The sequence below is a fragment of the Ambystoma mexicanum genome, chromosome 13 (genome assembly GCF_040938575.1).
Source record: "Ambystoma mexicanum isolate Mex_15411 chromosome 13, UKY_AmexF1_1, whole genome shotgun sequence".
Lineage (NCBI taxonomy): Eukaryota > Metazoa > Chordata > Amphibia > Caudata > Ambystomatidae > Ambystoma > Ambystoma mexicanum.
The window spans coordinates 372,816,993-372,838,141 of record NC_090938.1 but is presented as its reverse complement, the minus strand read 5'-3'; the positions used below and the strand labels follow the sequence as shown (position 1 = coordinate 372,838,141).

The 21,149-nt window shown below is 47.6% G+C and overlaps 1 protein-coding gene across 8 annotated transcripts in view; it reads right to left on the bottom strand.

The window, feature by feature from the left end:
- CHD8 (chromodomain helicase DNA binding protein 8) overlaps nt 1–21,149 on the bottom strand; it is a 1,687,145-nt gene that overhangs the window by 1,180,719 nt on the left and 485,277 nt on the right. For all 8 annotated transcript variants that reach the window (XM_069633907.1, XM_069633913.1, XM_069633911.1 and 5 more), the window contains exon 12: nt 8,555–8,798. In XM_069633907.1, the coding sequence (XP_069490008.1) occupies nt 8,555–8,798 (244 nt within the window). The remainder of the gene's footprint in view (nt 1–8,554; nt 8,799–21,149) is intronic.

Sequence of the window (21,149 nt, the reverse complement as noted above, 5' to 3'; positions counted from 1 at the left end):
CTGGGAATGCCCATTGCGTGAAGACGTCGAAGACGATGTCTTCGTGCAGTCGCCATTCGTACTCTTCGGGCAGGGGGAAATCTCTGCTGAGTTTGTCTGCCAGCAGATTGAGTTCCCCTGGTACATGTTGTGACAGAAGGAACATATTCTGTCTGAGAGCCCACTTCCAAATGTTTTGGGCCAGTTTGGACGGTCCTGGAGAGTGGGTCCCCCCCCCCTGCTTGTTGATGTAATACATGGCTGTGGTGCTGTCTGTAAGGACCATCACTGTCCTGCCTTGTAGGTGTTCCTGGAAGGCTTTTAGCGCCTTGAACACCGCTAGTAGCTCCAGAAGATTGATGTGTTTGGATGCTACGCTCGGAGTCCACTCTCCGTGAGCAGTCTGATGGGATAGGTGAGCCCCCCATCCTGTGAGGGATGAGTCTGTGGTTAGAGTGGCTTCCGTCGCGGGTGTGGCAAAGGGTTTCCCTTTTTCTAGGTTTTCTTTTGTCCACCACCGTAGCGAGAGAACTAAGGCCTGCGAGACCACTACTAGATCGTCCCATAGTCCGCTGGCCTGACACCACTGGCTGTTGAGCCACTCTTGCATTGGGCGCATGCGCGCGTGAGGTACCAAATAAATACACGACGCCATCATGCCTAGCAAGCGCATTGCTTTGCGTACCGTCACCTCTCGACCGGACACATATTGAGGGATCTGAAACAAAATGTTTTGAACCCTCTCTTTGGAGGGGAAGACGGGGCCGTCCTTTGTTTGAATTAGAGCCCCTAGGAATTGTTTGATTTGGCTGGGGTCTAGGCTGGATTTCTTTTCGTTGATGGAGAAGCCCAACTGGAACAAAAGGTCTACAGTCTTTTGGGTATTGGAGAAGCATGTTTCGTAAGAATCCCCTGTTATGAGCCAGTCGTCGAGGTAAGGGTAAACTGGGATGGACAACCTGCGCAGGTGGGCCGCTGCCACTGCCAGTACCTTCGTGAATACTCTCGGTGCTGATGCTATGCCGAAGGGTAGCACTCTGAACTGGTAGTGTTTGCCCTCTCTCATGAACCGGAGGTATTTTCTGTGCGCTGGCAACATTAAAATATGAAAGTATGCATCTTTCATGTCCAATGTTGTCATGTAATCTCCCTGTGATAGCAGTGGGATCACTTCCTGTAGGGTCACCATACGACACTTTTGGGGTTTGATAAACTTGTTTGCTGGGCGCAGATCTAATACAGGGCGCATGGTTAGATCCTTTTTGGGTACAAGGAAGTACACTGAATAAATACCTTCCGTTACCTGAGATAGAGGCACGACCTCTATGGCTCCCTTTTCCAGCAGTTGCTGTACTTCTTGTAGAAGGATGGCAAGATGTTCCGGTGACATGCGTCGTCCCCTCGGGGGTTTGTATGTTGGGGAACTGTTGAATTCGATGCAGTATCCGTGGGCTACGGTGGAAAGTACTCAGCGGTCTGACGTTATACCCTCCCATGCTGGAAGAAAGGATGTTATCCGGCCCCCGACCGGTGTTGCATGGGAGGGGACGCGAATCTGCGCGTCACTTGGTTTTGTTAGGGGCTTGGGAACCTCTGGGGGTGGACCCTCGCCCTCCTCCTTTGCCCCGACGCTGTCCTCTTTGACTGTACTGGCCACTAGTGGTCTGGAAATTGGTGGCAGGGTACTGTTGCTGCTGGTTTTGTTGTTGGCGTTGGCCACGAAAAAAGCGTTTGCCATATCTGCGCCTGGTAGCGGGCTTAGAGATTTGGTCAAGAGTTTTGATTGTATCGAACTCTTTTTTAGCCATCTCCAGAGCCTCATCCACCGCCTTCCCGAAAAGGTTAGAGTCTTCAACAGGTTTATTTATTAAAGACGCCTGTGTCTCCGGTTTGAACCCTGAGTTGCGCAGCCATACGTGTCGTTTTAGGACTATTCCCTGAACTAGGGAACGTCCCGCAGTTTCTGCCGCATCCAGAGAGCTCTTCACAATACTCTGGTTAACCTGGGTTCCCTCGCCAATAGTTGAAAGCAGACGTGTACGTAATGGTTCCGGCGCTTCTTCGGCGTCTTTGCGCAGTTTGGCCCACTGCGCGTCCGCATAGCTAGCGAGCAAAGAATTGTTGTTGGCAATTCTTGCCGAAAAGGCGGCCGAGGATGTAATTCTTTTAGCAAGGGCATATAACCGCTTGCCCTCCTTGTCAGGTGGTGCCTCACTGGTGGAAAGTGGTACCCCGGCCCTCTTTCTTGTGTTGGTTACTACCAGGGAATCCGGAATGGAATGTCCCCTGATGTACAGGGGGTCTGAGGGTGAAGGAGTGAAAAGTTTTTCAATTCTAGGATTGACCCCTCTGATTAGTGCGGGTGAGGACAGCGAAGGGATGATTCTTCTCTTCACCGAAGGAGGGGAATGGTCTGACTGACCGGGGGTTTCTCCTTAATTACCCTTTCTACAAAGTCTAATTCAGGAGAGAGCTCCCCAGTGTCTAGTTCGAAGTGTGCTGCTGCTCTGCGCAACAGGGCATTAAATGTGGGTTGATCGTCAATGGGAGACGTGTTTCTAACCGGTGAAATGTCAGGAGGATTTAGGTTCAGGACATCAGTGTCGGAATATATTGATGGTGATTGCCAGGGGTGAGAAGGTCCTTCTTCTGGATTTTCTCCGAAGCCTTCTCCTACCGAGTCTGGGCTGTCCTCCAGACCTTCCTCCTGGTTCCGTCCGTCTTCCTCGTCCATAAAATCATCCTCTTCCTCAAAATAATGTTCTTCCCCAGTGAGGTCATACACACTGTGGAAGTCTGAGGCTGTGTCCTGGTGGGGATTGACCAATCTTGGAATTTTGGCCCTGGGGTCCTCCTGAGGCCCTTCTCTTATTCTCTTTGGAGTGGGAGGGTTTTGGGCATTCATAAACCTCTCCATTCTTTCCATGCAGAGATGGAGCCTTTCCATGGTTTCATGGGGTACCCCTGAGCGATCTAGCGGGGGAAAATTGGTGTCTTGTAGCTGAACACGGCTCGACCTCTTCCATAACGTCGAGGAAAGTGTCCCGTCGCCTTCCGAAAAGCCTTCAGGTGCGTCTTTCGACCTTTGCGTAGCGCTCGACGTGTCTTTCGGCGTACGCTTGTGGGCGTCGGCTACCACGATCCTCGCCAAGCTCTCAGCGACTCGTTTGTCAGCGGAGAGCTGTGGTTTCGACGTTATGGGTGTCGAACGCTCTACGGCGGCATGCGCTTTCTGCTGATGCGCTCCGGCCGATGATTTGGGGGCGGCGCCCTTATTTGCCGAAAGCCCAGTCGCTGGTCGCAGCTGCGGTTGCGAGAGGGGCTTCGAACCCGAACGGTCCGAGGAGGCTGCCGGTGAAACCTGCGTCTCCTTGGGCGCTGATGCTCTCTTTGCCTTTGGCAAAGAAGAGCCATGGGTTGTGTGCTTATGTGTGGTCTTGTGTGCGTCAGTGTCGCCGGGGTGTTCATCCCCATAAGCAGGGCGTGAGCCGAGCCCGTCGGGGCCAGGGACAGACGACGAAGCGCGTGTGGGCTCTCTAGGGGGGTTTACGACTTCCGTAGCGGAGGTCGTGGTATCACGTTCCTCGTCACTGTCGGAGGTAGCGACGGTGGGTGGAGCGTCGGCCTTCGACATAGCGTAGGCCGCCCACCTTTTGACCCTACGGTCTTTTAGAGTCTTCGGCTTAAGAAGCCGACAAGCCGTGCAACCTTCCTCTTTGTGATCGAGGGGCAAGCAGCGGTTACACCGTGAATGCTTGTCCTTCCAAGTAAACTTGCCCTTGCAAAGCGGGCAAAACCTAAAGGGTGTCCTCTCCATAGCTGAGGCAATAAAACGTGATAACCACCCCAAGGGAATGGAAGGGGAAAAGGAAAGGCATTCTCAGAAAAGAATTAGAGATGTCCCACGACCCCCACTCTCCCTACTGTATTTGGCCTGCGAGGCCAGGCCACGTGTTCGGCAACGCCGAAGGATCTCCTCCGCTCGTCCCCTCCGTCGAAGATCTTGCTCGGCGGAGAAGCTTCACAACAGCGTCGAGGGGAGGATCGATATGTTCTATATTAATATAGGAAAAACGACCAAAGGTCGAGGAGATGAAATCTGCAATGTCTCTCGAGGAGCTCCGCGTAAAGGCGACCAGTATCTGGGCGGAAAAAAACAATCTGAGGGACCTCGACGCGTGAGGGATTGTGGGTACAACACACGTCATTATAGGGATAGTGTTACAGACACGCCTTGTCGACGTCCCCTTTTCGACTACGAAAAACAAAATGCAATACTCCGCAGTGACCACTGGATGTCGGACCTATGCACAGCATGTGATTCTAAGCAGATTAACAAACATCAGAAATATATATATATATATATATATATATATATATATATATATATATATTACACACACACACACACGTACACACTTGAGTCTTTCTTTGATGTGCATTACTAAGTAGGTTCAGTGTACTTACCTACAGCTCACATCTTCCTCTTATGATAAGCCTGACTGCTCTGCCACTCTACCAAGGTTCCATGAGTACTACAGACTGATACTAAGATAGGGAGCTTCAAACCATTGCGATAGTTTTGTAAAGTGCTGCCTTGCAGAGGACTTTGAGAAAACTCCCCTAAAACCATTCATTAACAAATCTTTAATAATGAGGGCATGTAGCATTGGTTAGAGTGAAAAATCCTCATTAATGCTGGATATGTGATTTGCATACAATGGATCCATTCTGCCTCTTTGTATAACAGATGTTGTGGAGAGTTGGTAGTTACTTTGTCTACTATCCACCACAGAAGGTCATAAGCTGAATGTTTTTTCGGTCATGAAATTAGTCATGTTTTTGAGCTCCCATTGTTTTCTGAAGATTTGAACATTCTCAATGTTCTTAGTGAATTTGCATACTGGGCCTCAGTGAGTCCACACAGAATAACCCACAATAATTCTTAGACAGTCAATGTATCAAAATACAATTAGGCCTTTAAGAAATGAAACTAGCAGGTAGCATCACTCAAAACAATAGATCACAAATATATACATTCAGCAGTAGGTTCACTTGCAATGCGTCAATAACCAGGTACGGTAAGTAATCAGTTTCACATAAAATGAATAGACTCAATATAATCCCAATTCCATTTAACTTCGGTCCAGCTCCAAGATGTATGGGGCCTAGTGCACAAAAGCCACAGGATCCATCCACTACAGGTTTCTCCGGACAAGGTATTTAAAAAGAAAATGCAATGGGATTGTGGTGGGGATTTAAAACAGTTTCAAACTATTTAAAAGTTTAATGAGTATTTGCCCAAAGCCAGGTAAATTCTCTCTATCCTAGTCCCACAGCTAGCCCAGGGGTTGGATACTTGATCCAGGTTTGACAACCCAAAGGTAAGCACAGAGGGAGCCAGGGCACAATGGGCTTGTTACCCTATGGAGGACAGGGGAACAGGAAGATTTAAGTTTACTTCCCCCACCCCGACTGAGAGATTCCCAGATCACAGTGTGGATCGTCTGGGGACATGATCTTCCATCCTTTGCTCGGGTGAGTGGTGCCCATGGGTTGCAGTGCTTCTTCCAGTCAGGTCCAACTTAAAGATGCAATCCCAGAACAATGAAGAATGCAGACACTCAATGCGGCACCCTTCAGGAGACAAAGGATGGATGAAAAGGAGTACCAGCGGCCGTTACCACATGCAGGCAGCAACAGGCAATTTTCCAGGCATGGTCACAGAAGCAACTCCAGCTCAGCCTCCTTTGATGCAAGGATGCTGATATTTTGGGAGAATGCAACGTATGGAACAAACTGGCGACCACCAGAATTCTGAGGCCCAATGTGGAAAGGTGGCAATTGCAATGAGGTTGTGAATGAGGGAGCTGGTCAGTCCACTAACCAGTCCAGGGACACTTCTGTAGGCTCTTGGGGCATTAAATCACAAGTAGACGTTGAGACTAGTTGATCCCCCTAATCCAAGGGATGAAGCACTGACAAGGTTCTTCATCAATCAGGCAGAGAAGACAGTGCCTAGGCTGGAATGAATGGGAGAGAACTGAATAAAAGGCAATGTTTTTGTCTTGGAAGGCAGAGTCGACCACTGGATGAAGGAACCGAAGAAATTGAAGAGGACGCCTGCTGCAACTCCTGGACTGTTGGTTTGCACGGTGAAGCCCTGCTGCTGTGCTGAAACTCCAAATTCGTATCGACAGAGAAGCCACTGCAAGGACGACTTCTCCCCTTGAGTTGGTGGGACCAATCAACTCCAAAGTAAATCACCTGGACATTCTCACTGAGCTGGTTGCTTTTCCACAGAGTTGCTGCTGGAAACCGAATAGCCAGGCAGAGGAATACCAGATTGTGTGCTTTTAAGTTGGCCAAGGGCTAGAGAAAGATCCTCCGGACTCCCAAGAAGCAGGATTGACCGAGCCTGAGCCCCCCTCAACAAAGTGCAGGACCCCAGAAGCAAGTCCATCTCGACAGCCAGGACCCGCAGTGTTGCTATTTGCGGTAGTGGCAAGGAGCTGAAACAGTGAAGTGCCACTTGTTGGAAAGATTGCCGGTTTGCGAGCGGTGACCGTCCCATTGCAGTGCAGGAGTCCCCAGATGTCCTCCCTCCTGTCCCCAAGACTGAGGCCCAGGAACAGTGAGATCTGCAGAGCTGCACAGGAAGAGAAGTCATCTGCTGCACTTTTCCTTCAATACAAAGGTACTGTAAAAGTCTGAAAGAACTTACCTCTTGTTGTAGATTTGCTGCATCATCTACTACTCACAAGTCTAAACAGCTTGTGGCCCTACATTGATTCTTCTTCTCTTCAAAGACTTCGAAAGCATTGTGCAAAGACGTTTCCTACTAAACCTACCAGAAGTGATTCAGCCCATATAAGACTTTTGCCCATTGACTTTGGCTTAACCTGTTATAACTGAATGACTCTGCTTAGTGGATCCAAAAGTATTTGCCTGCTTAACAATATTTGTGATCTCTTGTTTGTTCTAATAACTTTTTCCTTTAACCAACTTCTAAAAGTATTCTAAATGCAACAGTAAGATATTAATGTCCCGAGCAGCCTAGCTATTGAAGTCACCTGAGGGTGTAGGTTGTGACTGTGGGCCATCCCAAAAGGGCCTTCACTGATTTTAGAATATTAAGAGTGTGTTTTGAAGTGTTTGAGGTTACTTTTATATTGCTCCCTTCTGAAGAAGGCTTACTCTAACTGACTGATACATAAGTTCGTAATTGTTTATTCAAGAAACCTTGTGTGTAAGTGTTTATTTGAATACTTGTCACTGTGAATCTCTGTGCAATTCCCCTACAGCTCACACTGACCCCTCTTGAGATAAGCCTGGCTGCTCAGCCACACTACCAACCTGTGTAGTACAGACCTATACCAAAGTTTGGGTTCCTATTGTCAGGAGGTCAAGGTAATTGTAGTGCACCCTAAGGGTACTGCATACAATCTTGGCTACCAAGGATAGATCCATGAGGGATGCCGCAGGTGGAGTGATAGCGGGGAGAAAAGGAAGCAAATTTAACCTGGGTGTTCCGGTTGTAGAGCAATGAGGTCAACCAGTCAAGTGACAAGCCCGTGATTGCAAGGGTATCAAAGAGCCATTTTGTCGGGGGGCATGATTGACTGTTGAAGGCAGAGGAAGGATCCCAGAGGATAAGAACGGATGGGAGAGTTGGAATTGAGATTTGTGAACAAGTTGTCACGGGTGTTGAGGAGAGCAGTTTCCGTGCCTCTGGCAGCTCTGAAGACTGAATCTGTTGGTTGTCTCCATGACCACCAGTCTGTGCGCTGGATCAGTTGGGAGATGACCAGCTTCACCAGGAGTTTGCCCAGGAAGGGAGTATGGGGGGGTGAGGGGGTGAGGTAATAAATGCTACCTTTTAGCTTGAGGTCCACCCTGCTGTCCCCCACACAACCCCAATTCTTCTCACGTTCAATTGGCACAACTTAAAATGTTTTGACGTGGAACCAGGCTTTCAGTATCAAATGGATACTGCGACTATGTAAGGGGAAGGGATTCACGATATACAGGGTGGAGTGTGGATGCCTCAAAATATGCAGCACCATGGCCTAAATGTGGGTAGGGGGTGTGGCGGCTGCAGGATGGTGAATGGCAGTGTGTTAGAGGCAATAGGGGATTTGGCTGCAGGTGGAGAGGGTAGGGTGAACTTTCCAATAACAGTGCAATCTCATGTTTGCAGTCTATCTGGCCCCTTGTTAGCTAAAGGCCTCAGGGGAATTTCCTAACCAAGCTATGTACTTCTGCCAAAACTAAATGATCTGATAAATAAATGGAAACAGTTTAGATTCTATTGCATTACAAAGCATTAAAGGAAAGTAATTTACCTTTAATAACATTAGTCATATTGAGAAGAGTTTGAAGGAGAGGGTAGGTCTGAACTAAGTCACTACAGTGAATAACTTGTGACTTTTCATCACAATATGTCGAGAAAATGTAGATTAATACATTTAAGAGATCTATAGAAACATTATGTTGAATCACCACAGTAAAATTCAATGATTCAACACTTGGGCCCCCTTCTTAACCTTAACACACCTCCAAAAACAAACCTCACCTTTGAATCCTTGCAGTACATCTCATACTGTTGTATCATCTGCCGACTGGCAAGACTTCCATGGTACACAATAGTGTTCATGTTTGTCCACGTCGCAAACTCTCGCTCCCAGTTGGTGATGGTGGAGAGTGGGGCAATGACTAGGAAGGGGCCACGCAGGCCCGCACTGTACACTTCTTCAAGGAAGGTAATGGACTGGATGGTCTTACCTAAACCCATCTCATCTGCCAAGATACAGTTCTGCCTGTGGATAGGGTTGGGGGGAGAAGAAGAAAGTGCGATAAAGATAGCAAAATCAATAAATAGAAAAAGGAGGACAAACGTTTTTCATGGTCATCAATGTTTCCCTCAAAATATTTCAGCATATCAGTTTCTTCCCGACATACTAAATAAACAAAAGAGCTGTATGTTCTTACACATTCGGAACAAGCAAAGTAACAAAATTCCACATGTTCTCATCTGTTCCTAAATGTTAGGGAGAATTCTCAGAAATGTGCTAATTCACTTCAACCTTAGAGACCCCCCAGCTCTTTTGCTGGACTTTAGGACTTAATTTCTAACCTGGAAAGAGCGAGACCTTTTTCCCCACTCTCTCATGCATTAGTTTATTTGATCACTGTTTCTTTTGGTTTTGGAGTCTAACAAACATAGGCATCATCTTTTTATATTGTGACACACAGCACCCTCAGTCCGGTGTCAAGAGAAATCATTTGCCATTCTGCTAAGGTTTAAATACCTTCTCTTGGATAACTACTGTTTCCAAGAGCAGTGACGTGAAATTTACTTTACTTACATTTTCCTCTTTATAGAGCCAGCAGACAATATCTTACAATAGGGTGCGGGAGGATTTACTTAGTATACCCTTTGTCTAACTTCTTGTGTAACATTTTAAGTTACCTTTTTTACAATTAATGGCTGGTGGCAGTGGTTTACCTTTTCATACCATTGTGTGCGTTTACCGTGGGCTGCGTTCGCAGCTGCAGTATAACACCCATGGGTGCCCATTTTGTCAAAATGGCCCTGTCTTTTTTTCGCCATTTCTTGTTGGAAAGTGTGATGCTGGAAATTCATCGGAGGACAGGCCCTCCGTATCCTTTTCCTTTACTGCCTTGTTATCATGTGTTCCGTCATATTTTCCGTGCAGGAGTTCATGTGGGACTCCTGGCGGTGCAGCTCTCTCTCTTTTGGTTTGGTGAACAGACCAGTGGGATACCCTTACGGCACCCATGGGTGGGGGTACAACCCTGGGCCCCTAGTGGATGTTTTTGGGCACCTGTGGATGGCCTGCAGAGCAGGGAATGGGCTGGTGGCAGCTCCATGCTGAATTTGACAGGTGCGCTGAGTATCCTCCATTTTGGGATACCACGGCCCGGCCATTGGAGTCAGTTGATTCCTGATGGAAAACAAGATGGCCCCTGTGGCCTCTTGCTTTCTATTACCTATTACCTTGTTTTCCCAAAGTCCTGGGAAGCCCTGACTCTGTCCCTTCCCCGACTGGCTGTTGGGTGGAAGTTCCATATGGTGGTGTTGTGAAGTCCAGTCCAGTTTGACTGGAGCCTTCTCAGTGACTGTATGTTGTGTGTACGCCCTTTGGGTGGGACCTGGGTGAATGGAGTGTGTGACCAATATGCACATGTTGTCGCTGTCTGGTTACTGGTATGATAGACAAAGACTGAGACAGCCCTGCCCGAAACTGGCCTGAATGCAGTGTGTAGTATTGAATGGCTGGGTACTTGTCCCAATCCACATTCCTTGTTGTGAGTGTCTGAGAGGGAGGAAGATGGCCTGAATGCACTGTGTGCCTGATTGGCTGACTGCATGAATGTTGTTCTGTATGATTGGCTGCTGAGAGTGAACCAGAAGTGTGGATGAGAGACACGATAGTATATCTGGGGACCTCTCACCACTGGAAATTGTTCAGAAGCTGTGTCTACACTTGAAGAGTAACTGGAACTGCTGATCCTGGACGCCCAGCTGGAAGAAGACTTGCTGTTGCATTTGCTTCGACCCGATCTGAAAGCTGCCAAATTGGTCGAAGACTGATCCGAGAGAGGACCTGGTAAGGCGCCCTCTTCCCGTGCTCCGAGGGACCATCGAGCACCGCTAAGCTTCACAGAAGCTCCCTGGAAGTAAGACCCTCGAAAGGCTGCCGAGACGGGACCGCTGAGGAGAACGAAGCAAAGCACCCAGGCTTCGCTGCTGTCGAAGTCTATTGCCGTCGACCAGGGTTTGCAGGTTTGTGTAACCGCTGGAGGCCCGTCGAAGTTGTGTTGTCCAGCCATGGGGACCACTTGACGCCATGCCGCCGACGACCGGAGCCGCCCGCTCATTTGCCTAAGAACATTTGAATCCAAAGACTCCCTTGCCCGCAACGTCGACCGCTTTGTCCCGCCGGAGAAAGTCGAGGACGACCAACGCGCCGAGGAGAATCCGCCGGTGGGTTTCCCGCAAACTGAAGGCCACAAAGACTGACGACTCGATGCCCTTGTTGGGCCACAGTTCTTCTGAAACTCTTTGCGATCCCCGCACACCTCATCCTGACAGGACGTCGCTGACTAGCACCGCCTGGATCGACATCGGGGTCTCGGCACCCTTGAACTTCTCATCGCCGCCGACAAGTTCACTGTCTTCGACGCCTCCCGACGATCTGTGGCTCCTGCTTTAAAGGGAGTCACTCAAGAAGGATCCTTCGATGCGTCTTCTAAGAACTCTACTCCACCAGGTACATTGGGGGGTAAAACCTTAATAGGAGGAAATAAGGCTATTGAACAATATATGGACTGGGCTTGTGCTATATATCTTTATTTTACAGGTTGCCTGGGGGGGGGGGGGGGGGGGGGGGTGTAATCTCCACACAGAACTGTACCTAGTGGTAGGGGCCAGTATTCTGCCTACCGTGTCAACCATCTTGCTTTCCTTCCCATCTCTATTGCTGGTTTCCGCGTTATTGATCTGTGTGACATTTTAACCGTACAGTTGATGCACTTTAATGAGATTCGATAACATTGGTGGTACCACTTTAGAATTGTACATATTTATCATTGTTGATTTCCAAGTACAAAGTGCGTTATTGTGATCGTGTATATACCTTTCAATATTAATTATATAAAGACTGTTTTCAGTAATACACTGTGTGGACATTCCTTTGTGGGTTCTGGGACTACACTGTACTTAAGAACCAGCCTGCATCATCTCCTGAGAAGCTAGGCCTTGATTGCTCCACTACGTTACCAATAGAGAATCTTGGCTGGGGTCCTCTGTGCCTCTCCTCTACCATATAGAGAGCCGAAGTACAGACAGCCCCCCTCCAGTCTTTACAGAAAGGTCCTTCTTGAGATTTACTCTGCGTGCCAACCAAGGTTTGGTCCCTTTGTTCGCTTTGCCTTTGGCGGGCTTCACAAGTGAAGCCTGCTTCTGGCTCCAACGTGTCTGGCAGGACAGGAAGCAAGGGAGGTTCCCGAACCTCCCTGTGCTTAGTCTCCTTGGTTACAGGAATGCACCCAAAGGGTGATTGGCCGGCTGGCTGTCCTTGGGGGACAGCCACCCTGCTGTGGGAGTGACAGATAGGCTGCAAATGATGAGAACGACTTGTATAAAAGGCAAGGTTTTTTGCAAGGAAGGCAGAGTCGGCCACTGGACGAAGGAACCGAAGAAAATAATTGGAATAGAAGCTTGCTGCAGCTCCTGGACCATTGAAGCCCTGCTGCAGTGCTCAAGCTCCTATTTCGACAGACTAGAGGAGCCCGGAAAGGACCTCTCCCCTTGGGTTGGTGGGACCAATGGACCCCAAGACGAACTGGACTGAAACCCCCTCTGCTGGCTGTACTTCCATTGCTGCTGTAAGAACAGAGTGCCAGGAGAAAGGAACACCAGAATAGAGTGCATAGTTTTTAAGCCGGACGCAAGCTCCAGGAAGATCCTCCGGACTCCCTCGAAGCAGGGCTGACGAAGCCCGAGTCACCTCAACAGAGTGCGGGACCCTAGAAGCAAGGAAAGTCCACAAGGTGTCCAAGAACTACGGTGGTGCCATTAGCGAGTAGCTGAAGCCGCGAAGTACCGCTGATCTGAATTGCGCCCATTGCTGCCGCCGACCTTCAAATCATAGTGCAGGAGTACCCAGACGTCCTCCCTCTTGTCCCCACGACTGAGGCCCAAGATCAACAGGATCTGCAGGAACTACAACAGGAGTAGAAGCCAGCTGGAACGATTTCCTTAGACCTAAGGTGCTGTGAACTAAGGGGTACTTACCTCTTGTGTGTAGCTTACTTTCAGTTGAGACTTGCATTGGATCCCCTTTACAGAGTTGCTTGCAGCCCAACAGTGATTTCTTTTTGCAACAAAAAACTGTTGAACATTGTGCAAGACTTTAACCTACCTTCAAGAAGTGCCTCAGCTCCCCTACACTTTTCTCAAGTGACATTGGCTGTCCTGGCTCCCTTAAGACTCTTTAACCTCTGACTTTGTGTTTAGCTATCCCTCCAAAAAGACATACATATCCTACTTTTATAGCTGGGAAAGCGTTAATCTACATTGCATTGGAGGGATCAAAAGTGCTTACTCGTTTGAAAAACATGTTTACCCACTGTTTCCTTCCCTAACCTTTTCCTTTTTGCCAAAACTTCAGTATTACCATTTAAGTGTAAACAGTGATAAATTAATGTCCACAGCATCCTAACTATTGAAGTCACCTCAGGGTGTAGGAATATCTGTGTGCCATCGCAAAAGGTTATCTACTTACTTTATTGAACTGAAGGAGTGTATTTTGAAATGTATTTTTATTGTTGCCAATTGCTCCCTTCTAAAGAAGTTTCATTTTAAAACCGACTGTTAAATGTATAAATAAGTATTAAATCAAGAAACATTGAGTAAACGTGTTATTTGAATACTTGTCACTGTGAAACTATGTTGCTACCCTACAGCTCACATTGACCCCTCTTGAGATAAGCCTGGCTGCTCAGTCACTCTACCAGCTTGTGTAGTACAGACTTATACCAAAGGTTGGGTTACCTATTGCCAAGAAGACAAGGCTGGTGCAGTCTCCCACAGGGTTACTACATACAATCGTGCCTAACACTGAAGAATAAAAGCAAGTTCCAAAAGCATTGACAGTTATCAAAGTTCATAAATGGACAACTTTGTATTTGTAGTTATTCGATTTTATATAGCGCCATAATCCAAAGCGCTTAACAAACAACTGGAATACATAAGAAGCAGTACAAAACAAATCATGAGTCAAGAAACCAAGAACAAGATCTAGAACAATTTGCAGAGTTCATTGGAGAACATCCAGGGTAAGAGGTAGGAAAGAGGCAGAGAAAGGTAGGGGAGGCTGGACTACAGCGCAAGTGGGTTATCGAAGAAGAGTAGTAGTAAAGGGAGACCAGGAGGGGGGTAGGAGTAGGAGGGATTTTAGGGAGGCGCGAAAAGATGAATAGGAGGCGATAGAGCGAATAGAGAGGAAGGGTGTTCCAATGGAGCGGGGCAAGAAGCTAGAAAGAGCGGAAGCGGGAAAGGGCACATGTTGCAGGTGGGGTGGCGAGTAGGAAGTGATCAGCAAAACGGAGAGGACGAGAGGGGGAGTAGAAGGAGAGGAGTGAAGATAGGGAAGGAGGGGCTAGATTGTGAAGGGATTTGAAGACGAGGCAGAGGAAGCCGAATTTGAGTTGGGAGTGGAAGGGAAGTCAGCCAAGAGAGGAGAGAGAAAGGGAGATGAAGTCAAAAGGAGAGAGGGAGCAGAGGGTACAGATAGAGTGGTAGAGGGATTTGAGGGGGGCAAGATGTGAGGCGGGGTGGCCAAAGAGGAGAGAAAAGACGAGTGAGGAGATTAGAAGTTAAGTGGCATGAAAGGTGAGGGAAGAACGAATTTTGTGAACATTGTGGAGATGGAAGCGGCAGGCACGGGAGATGAGATGTGGTGAGAAACGGAGAGGTTCGAGTCAAAATGGAGGCCAAGGTTGTGGGTAGAGGCAGAGATAGGGAGTTGAGCAGGGGGAAAAGAGGATGAAAGGAGGGGGCTGGGGGAAGGAAGTGTGTTGACAGGAAAGAATAGGACTTCTGTTTTGTCAGGATTAAGGGCGAGGAAAACATCCAAGCTTTGATAGCTGTGAGACAGGAGGAGAGTTGAGAGTGGATATCAGGAGTGAAGGAAGAGAAGGAGAGGAAGAGTTGGGTATCGTCGGCATAGGAGTGGTGGGAGATGGCGAAAGAAGAGATGATAGAGGCTAGGAAGGAGGTTTATAGCAAGAAGAGAAAAGGGCCAAGTACAGAACCTTGGGGAACACCAAAGTTAAGGGGGAAGGAAGGGGAGGTGTGGCCACCTCAAGAGACAGCAAAGGAGCGATTTGAAAGGTAGGAAGAGAACCAGTTAAGGACTGAGCCTTTGAGAACAAAGGAGGAAAGCGTGTCAAGAAGTAGAGGGTGGTCAACAATGTCGAAAGCAGCTGATAGGTCAAGGAGGATGAGAACACAGGAGTGCTTAGAGCATCGAGCTGTGAGGAGTGAGTTGAGAACGATAGTCAGGGCAGTTTCGGTTTAGTGTTTGGGACGAAACCCAGACTGGGTGGGGGGAGGAGAGAAAAGTTAGAGGTGAAAGAGGAGAGTTGAGAGTAGACGAGGCGTTCCCGGAGTTTAGAGAGGAAGGGTAAGAGGGAGATTGGACAGAAGGTGGATGCCAAGAGAGGATTTGTCAGGTCTCTGGGTTTCAGAAGGCGTTAGTCCAGCATTACTAGTGGCCATTAGTGGTTTTAGCAGATTGGCAAGGGTTATTGGTTCCGACTGTACATTTCTTTTCCTTAACCAAAGCATCATGTCAGCCAGCTACTGTTGTCCCAGCCCAACAGGGTGAACTTCCTGCTCAGCACTGATTGGTCAAAGATTATTGTGATGCAGTTTGGAACTTCAGGAGAGGTTCTAAACTGCCTTTCATTCAAGATCCCATTGTGAGTGGTCATAGCGCTCACAAGCTCCAGTGAAAAAGAAACCAGAGAAAGAAAACACATCCAATAAGAAATTATCAGGAAGTGCCCAATATAAAATTCAGATAAGTGACAGAAGTGAATTAAAGTAACAATCAAAGCCCATTTAAGCAAGTACCAAGACATTTTATGTTCTTGTTCAGAGTTGTAATAAGTTGCTGAAGAGAAGTCTGAGAAGTTGATCAGTAGTTTTAAAGTTGTTTAAGTACTGTGTGAAAATAACCTTTAAAGTTTCCACAGATTTTCTATGCATGAGCCGAAGTTAGAATGTTCTGGTGACTGATGCACAGCTTGCACATGTGTTACGAGGCTAGAAGGCATAAAATTTAAGTGCGTCGGGAACCGGGACGCATTTGAGTAAGGGACCTTACTGTGCGTGCCAGTGGGGAGAAGGCGGAGGAAGCTGCATTGTGCAAATCCATCGGCAGCCGTATTGCGTAGTGAGTCAGGACCAACTGTGGTGGTGAGCAGCTGATCCTCTGTGCAAGGTTATCGGGTAAAGAGAAACAGATGTTTGCTTTGACTCAGCGCTGCGTGTCTACGAAAGATGAAATGTGTGCGCGTGTAATCTATAAAGGTCAGTCAGAAGTAAGGCAGCTCATCAACTGTTGTCATCGAATACATTTAAGAGTGTGCATGTATTTATAAGTTATTTAAGGAAACAAGGCATACAATACAAAATTAACCCCTTATGAGGAATTCAAGAGCAGTGCAAAATACAATGATATATACTGCATTAAGGGACTGAAAAAGTGACAAAATTCCATTAATCGGTGAACGCAAAGCAGCAAACTAAGAAAAGCATGGAGAGTGAAAAGTGACCAAATATTTATTAGATTAATGTAAAGCAGCAAATAGAAAAGTAGTAAGTTTAATGTGAAGTAGAAAGCAAGACAGATTAAATGAACAAGGAAAAGTTCAGTTAAGTGAAAAGATATTGAGAAGAAAGAGCTACACATTGCAGAAAGGAACAATAGAAGCAATTACACTACAGAGGAGGACGTTACAAAATACAAGAATCTAACATTTCTGAAAAAGTTAAAGTTGCCTCTAGGCATTAAGCAGAGGCTAACAGGTAACTTGGGGTTTAGGAAGAGGAATCAGTTCAGTTACTATTGAAAGTGTGCTTAGATTTGTTGCTAAATCTAGGACGTATTGGTTACAGGGTTTCCAGTGTTCGGAGGTGATTTGAAGTTGGAGAAAAAGAGGAATCCTGTTATTTTCTCCACTTCCCTTTTCCCTTGGTCTGCTCAACTCAATAGTTGTTGCAATTAACTGTTGGGTGAACTGGCTTGGGGGATCTGGTGGGCTATTCGCCTGCTCCGACAGGATTTCGGCGCAGGGACCAGATAGTATTAGCAGAGGGTTCATAGTATTAGCAAGATGTTTGAAGGCAGAGAGAAGGTAGAGGTTGAGAGAGATGTTGAAGGAGGTGAGATGGGGAATGATAAGGGGGTATACTTTGGGGATCAGGAAAGTAGGGATAGGGTCAGAAGGGCCGGCAGTAGGATGAGATTTGGATAGGAGGAGGGAGACGTCAGAGTGAGAAACAGGAGTAAAGTTAGCCAAGTAGGAAGGAGGGGGTTATAGGAGGTGGGGAAGGGGAACTTTCCCGGTAACCCCCAATTGATCGATAAAAACTGTTCATATGTACGGTTTGATCTAATTGGGTGTTACAGTTTTGCTTGAAGTATAATATAGCGAACATGAGGAGTGGGGGCGTCCCCAATCCCCATGTTTGGTATTGTGGGCTCTGGGGGTTGCAGGTGTGTCACCCGCTTCCTTGACATGGGAAGCAGGGTACTAAAATAAACAAAAATGGGGACCCTGCGACGTCCGCTCCAGCCCGCGTCAGAGGGGCGGAACAGACGCTGAAGGGCTGCAGAAGAAGCACTGGCGGCTGGCGAGAAGGTAAATGGGGGAGGGGGAGATTAGTGTAAGGCTGCTTCAGGCACAGGGCTTTGGGTTGTTTAACCGATTTAATCTACTACGAACAATTCCGCCGCAAACTGTTTAACTTCGGTCAAACAACCCCGATCAACTTTCCCTCCATACATTTTGTACCAATACTAGTGCATGGCAATAGAGGTCCCAGTACCATCCGACAGGAGAAGACAGACAGGCTCCACTTTACTCCCCTTACAATTATCATGGTAAATTACATTGTAATGCTCGAAATGCAAAAAACAAAAACACTACTCACTTCAGGTTCAAACATAGCCCCTATTCCCAGTAACCAAATACCCCTAGTACAGAGTGGGGTAGTTGACCATTATCCATCTCGTGCCATTTTGAACATTACTAATCCGACACCAAAGCTCTCCACGTCCAACCTCTGGCTGTGGCGTTTAGGGTAGCTTTCCTTAGGCCCCATGGACAGGTTCTGGAAATAACCTACTCAATATCTATGGAGCCCCAAGTTGATGTAGTGCATCAGCGTGGCAATTTCCATTTTAAGATGCTTGCACAGGGCTCCTTTTAGGGAAAAGTCTCAAATGTGCTAATTCCCTTAACCTTAGAGACCCCCAGCAACTTTGCTGGATTTTGAGGACTTGGGTTTTTTTACCTGGAGAGAGTGAGAGCCTCATTTCCCACTCTCATTTATTTTGATGTGCGTTTTACTCGTGTTCTTGGATTATGGAGTTTTAGATAACTCCATAGGCATCATGTTTTCATGTGTGTTAAACAGCGCCCTCAGTGCAGTGACACAGGGAAGCCTTTTAGGCTGTCCCAAGGTTTAAATATCTTCTCTGGGATAAACTACTGATTCCCAGAAAATATAAAGTTAAATTGACTTTGTCTTTTAAAACTCCTAGAACCAGCACACACTATCTTACAATAGAGTGCTGGAGGGGTTACCTAGTATCCCCTATGTCTAGAAACTCGTGTGCAGTCAAATGCTACCCTTTCCTATCAAAATGGCTGGTGGCAGTGGTTTTACAACATACTACCATGAATTTTCCCCCGCTTGAACAACGGCAGCTAAAAATCGCAGGAGCCATGTTTTTCAAGATGGCACCTAAGCCCCCTTTGTTTAAACAGGTCCGGTCTTTTTTTTTCGGCATTTCTATTTGGAAAGGTCCTTTCAGAGTTTGTCTCTGCGCACCAAACCAGATTTCATCGCCTGAGTGTCTGGGGAGGGGAGGAAGTGAGGGAGGTGCCCAAAGCTCCCTGTGCTTAGTCTCCGAGGAGACCCAAAGGCACTCTGGCGTGATTGGCTGGCAGACTGTCCGGCAAGGAGAGCCACCCTGCTGGGTGAGTGGCAGCTAGGCTGGAATGAATGGGAGAAAACTGTTTAAAAGGCGAGTTCTCTTGGCTTGGAAGGCAGATTCGGGCACTGAAATGAAAGAACCGAAGATGAGCTGGAAGAGTATGGCTGCTGCAACTACTGGACTGTTGGTTTGCCGGGTGAAGCCCTGCTGCAGGTCCGAATCGCCACGTTCATCTCGAAGGGGAAGCCCTTCAAGGACGACCTCTTCCTTGAGTTGGTAGGACCAATCAACTCGTAAGCTACCTGGATATTCTCGGAGCTGGTTAGGATTAAAAGCTGGGTAGGATCAAAGCTGGTGTGCTTGAAGACAGCTACCGGAATCGAAGAATTGCCACTGTTGGCAGCTTTGCTAACAGTCCCCATGCAGTGCAGAGTCCCGCGGCGTCCTCCATCTTGTCCTGACGACTGAGGCTCAGGAACAGAGAGATCGGCAGGAAATGCCAGGAACAGAAGTCTTCAGCTGCATCTTTTTTCTTCAAAATAAGGTACTGTGAAAACCCGACCAAGAGAACTTACCTCGCACCGCAAAAGTTTGTAGAACTTTGGAAACTTGCAGGTCTAGTCAGCTTGTGACCCGACATATGAACCTCTGTTCCGTGAACTACTTCTAAGAACCATGGCTAAGACTTTTCCATTTTAAATACCAGAACCGTTTTTACTTCTACAAGACACTAGCCCATTGACTTTGGCCTACCTATTGCATTGAATCAACTCCTCTGGTGAACTCTAACTATTTGCGCTGTTTTAGAGTAACTGTAATATTCGTTTTATTAACTTATGCCTTTTTGCTCCTACTTCAATGCTATTTTGCTCCTACTTCAAGAGAGCTCAACTGCTTAGTAATCAGTACTGTAGTAGAATTAGTGTGTGATATTGGTTGACTCATTTAGTGAATGCTTTATAAATGATTGTGTAATAAATTAAGAAGTGTTTTACCAAGAAACCTTGAGTTTAAGTGTCTATCTGAATACTTGTCATTGTAGACCTTTGTTTAACACCCTTACAAGTGCACATTCCCGCTTGAGATCAGCCTGGCTACTCAGCTTGGCACAAAAACTGTGTTGTACAGACTTGTACCAAAGGTTGGTTTTGCTTACACATGTAGTCCTAGTTGTGTATAGTGGTCCCAGAGGGTACTGCATACAAACTTTGCCTAACAGCTCCCACTTATCCCAGTGCAGTTTTCACACTGGTGATTTTGGCTCTGGTGTTTGGAATTCTTGTTTTCTGGTCACAGCCTGCTTATCTTCTGCGACGTCTGCAAGCCCTTCTAAACTCTGCTGCCCATTTGGCAACCTCCACCTCGGGCAGTGCCCACATATCGCCCTTACTACGGAGGCTTCAATGGCTTCCGGTAGCCCAGCACATTAGATTCAAGGCATTATGCTTAGTTCATTGTGCCTACTATGGACAAAGTGCTGAATACCTTCAGACTAAATTCTGTCCATATGATCCTGGATGTGCCTTGCGATCTGCAAATGCCTTTCTCGTCCCTATTCCAAGGTGCAATTCTAGCCCGATTGGTGGATGTTCCTTCTCCATCACAGCAGAATCTTTTAGGAATTCCCTTCCTCGCAAAATGCGGGCAATCTCCACTTATTGGGCTTTCCGTCAGGCACTGAAAACTCATCTTTTCAAAACTGCTTTTCATCTTTGTTCCAAGTAGTGCCAAGATGGCTTTTTATGGTGAACGTTGCACTCTAAGTTCTGCAATCAATCAAGACATGGTGTCAGGGACTCAGGTAGGCAGAGACAAGGACAGGCTAGGCGCAGGGGTGTTGTGGGTACTGTAATGGGCACTGGTGGGGAGAGACAAACAAAGATGCAACCATACAAAAGGCTGCTTTGCCCCATGTGCAGGAGAAAAAGGCTAAAGACTGCGTTTCCCAGCAGCCGGCGCCAAAGGACTACAATCCCCAGCATGCCCAGGGACGTTTTGGACCAATCAGCGACCAGGAAGGGCGCGGCCGCCTCATCGCGCATGCGCAGAGCCCCGAACACGGGGCTTGCGCTTGAGACTCCATGCCGACAAGACGTGTGGACCGGAGCTCCAGCAAAACTACACGCGAGGGGCCCAGCCCCACCCGAGCAGCAGCCCGGCCCCTCGCCCACACGAGATAAGTACTCCTCTTAGCTCAGGGCCCAAAGGGATCGAGGGGGAAGTGCAGGGGGCGATCGCTTGCCACCCCAGAGCCCCTGCACCGCTACGAAAAAAAAAGCTAAGTGTTTGAACTTCGGCGCTCAATGTGCCGGCGGCATTCTTTTGGGATAAATTGACCTGTGCACGGGCGATTTGTCATTTGGGGTGTTTCCGCCTCTTGGAGACCATAGCAGACCCGTGAGGCGAAAA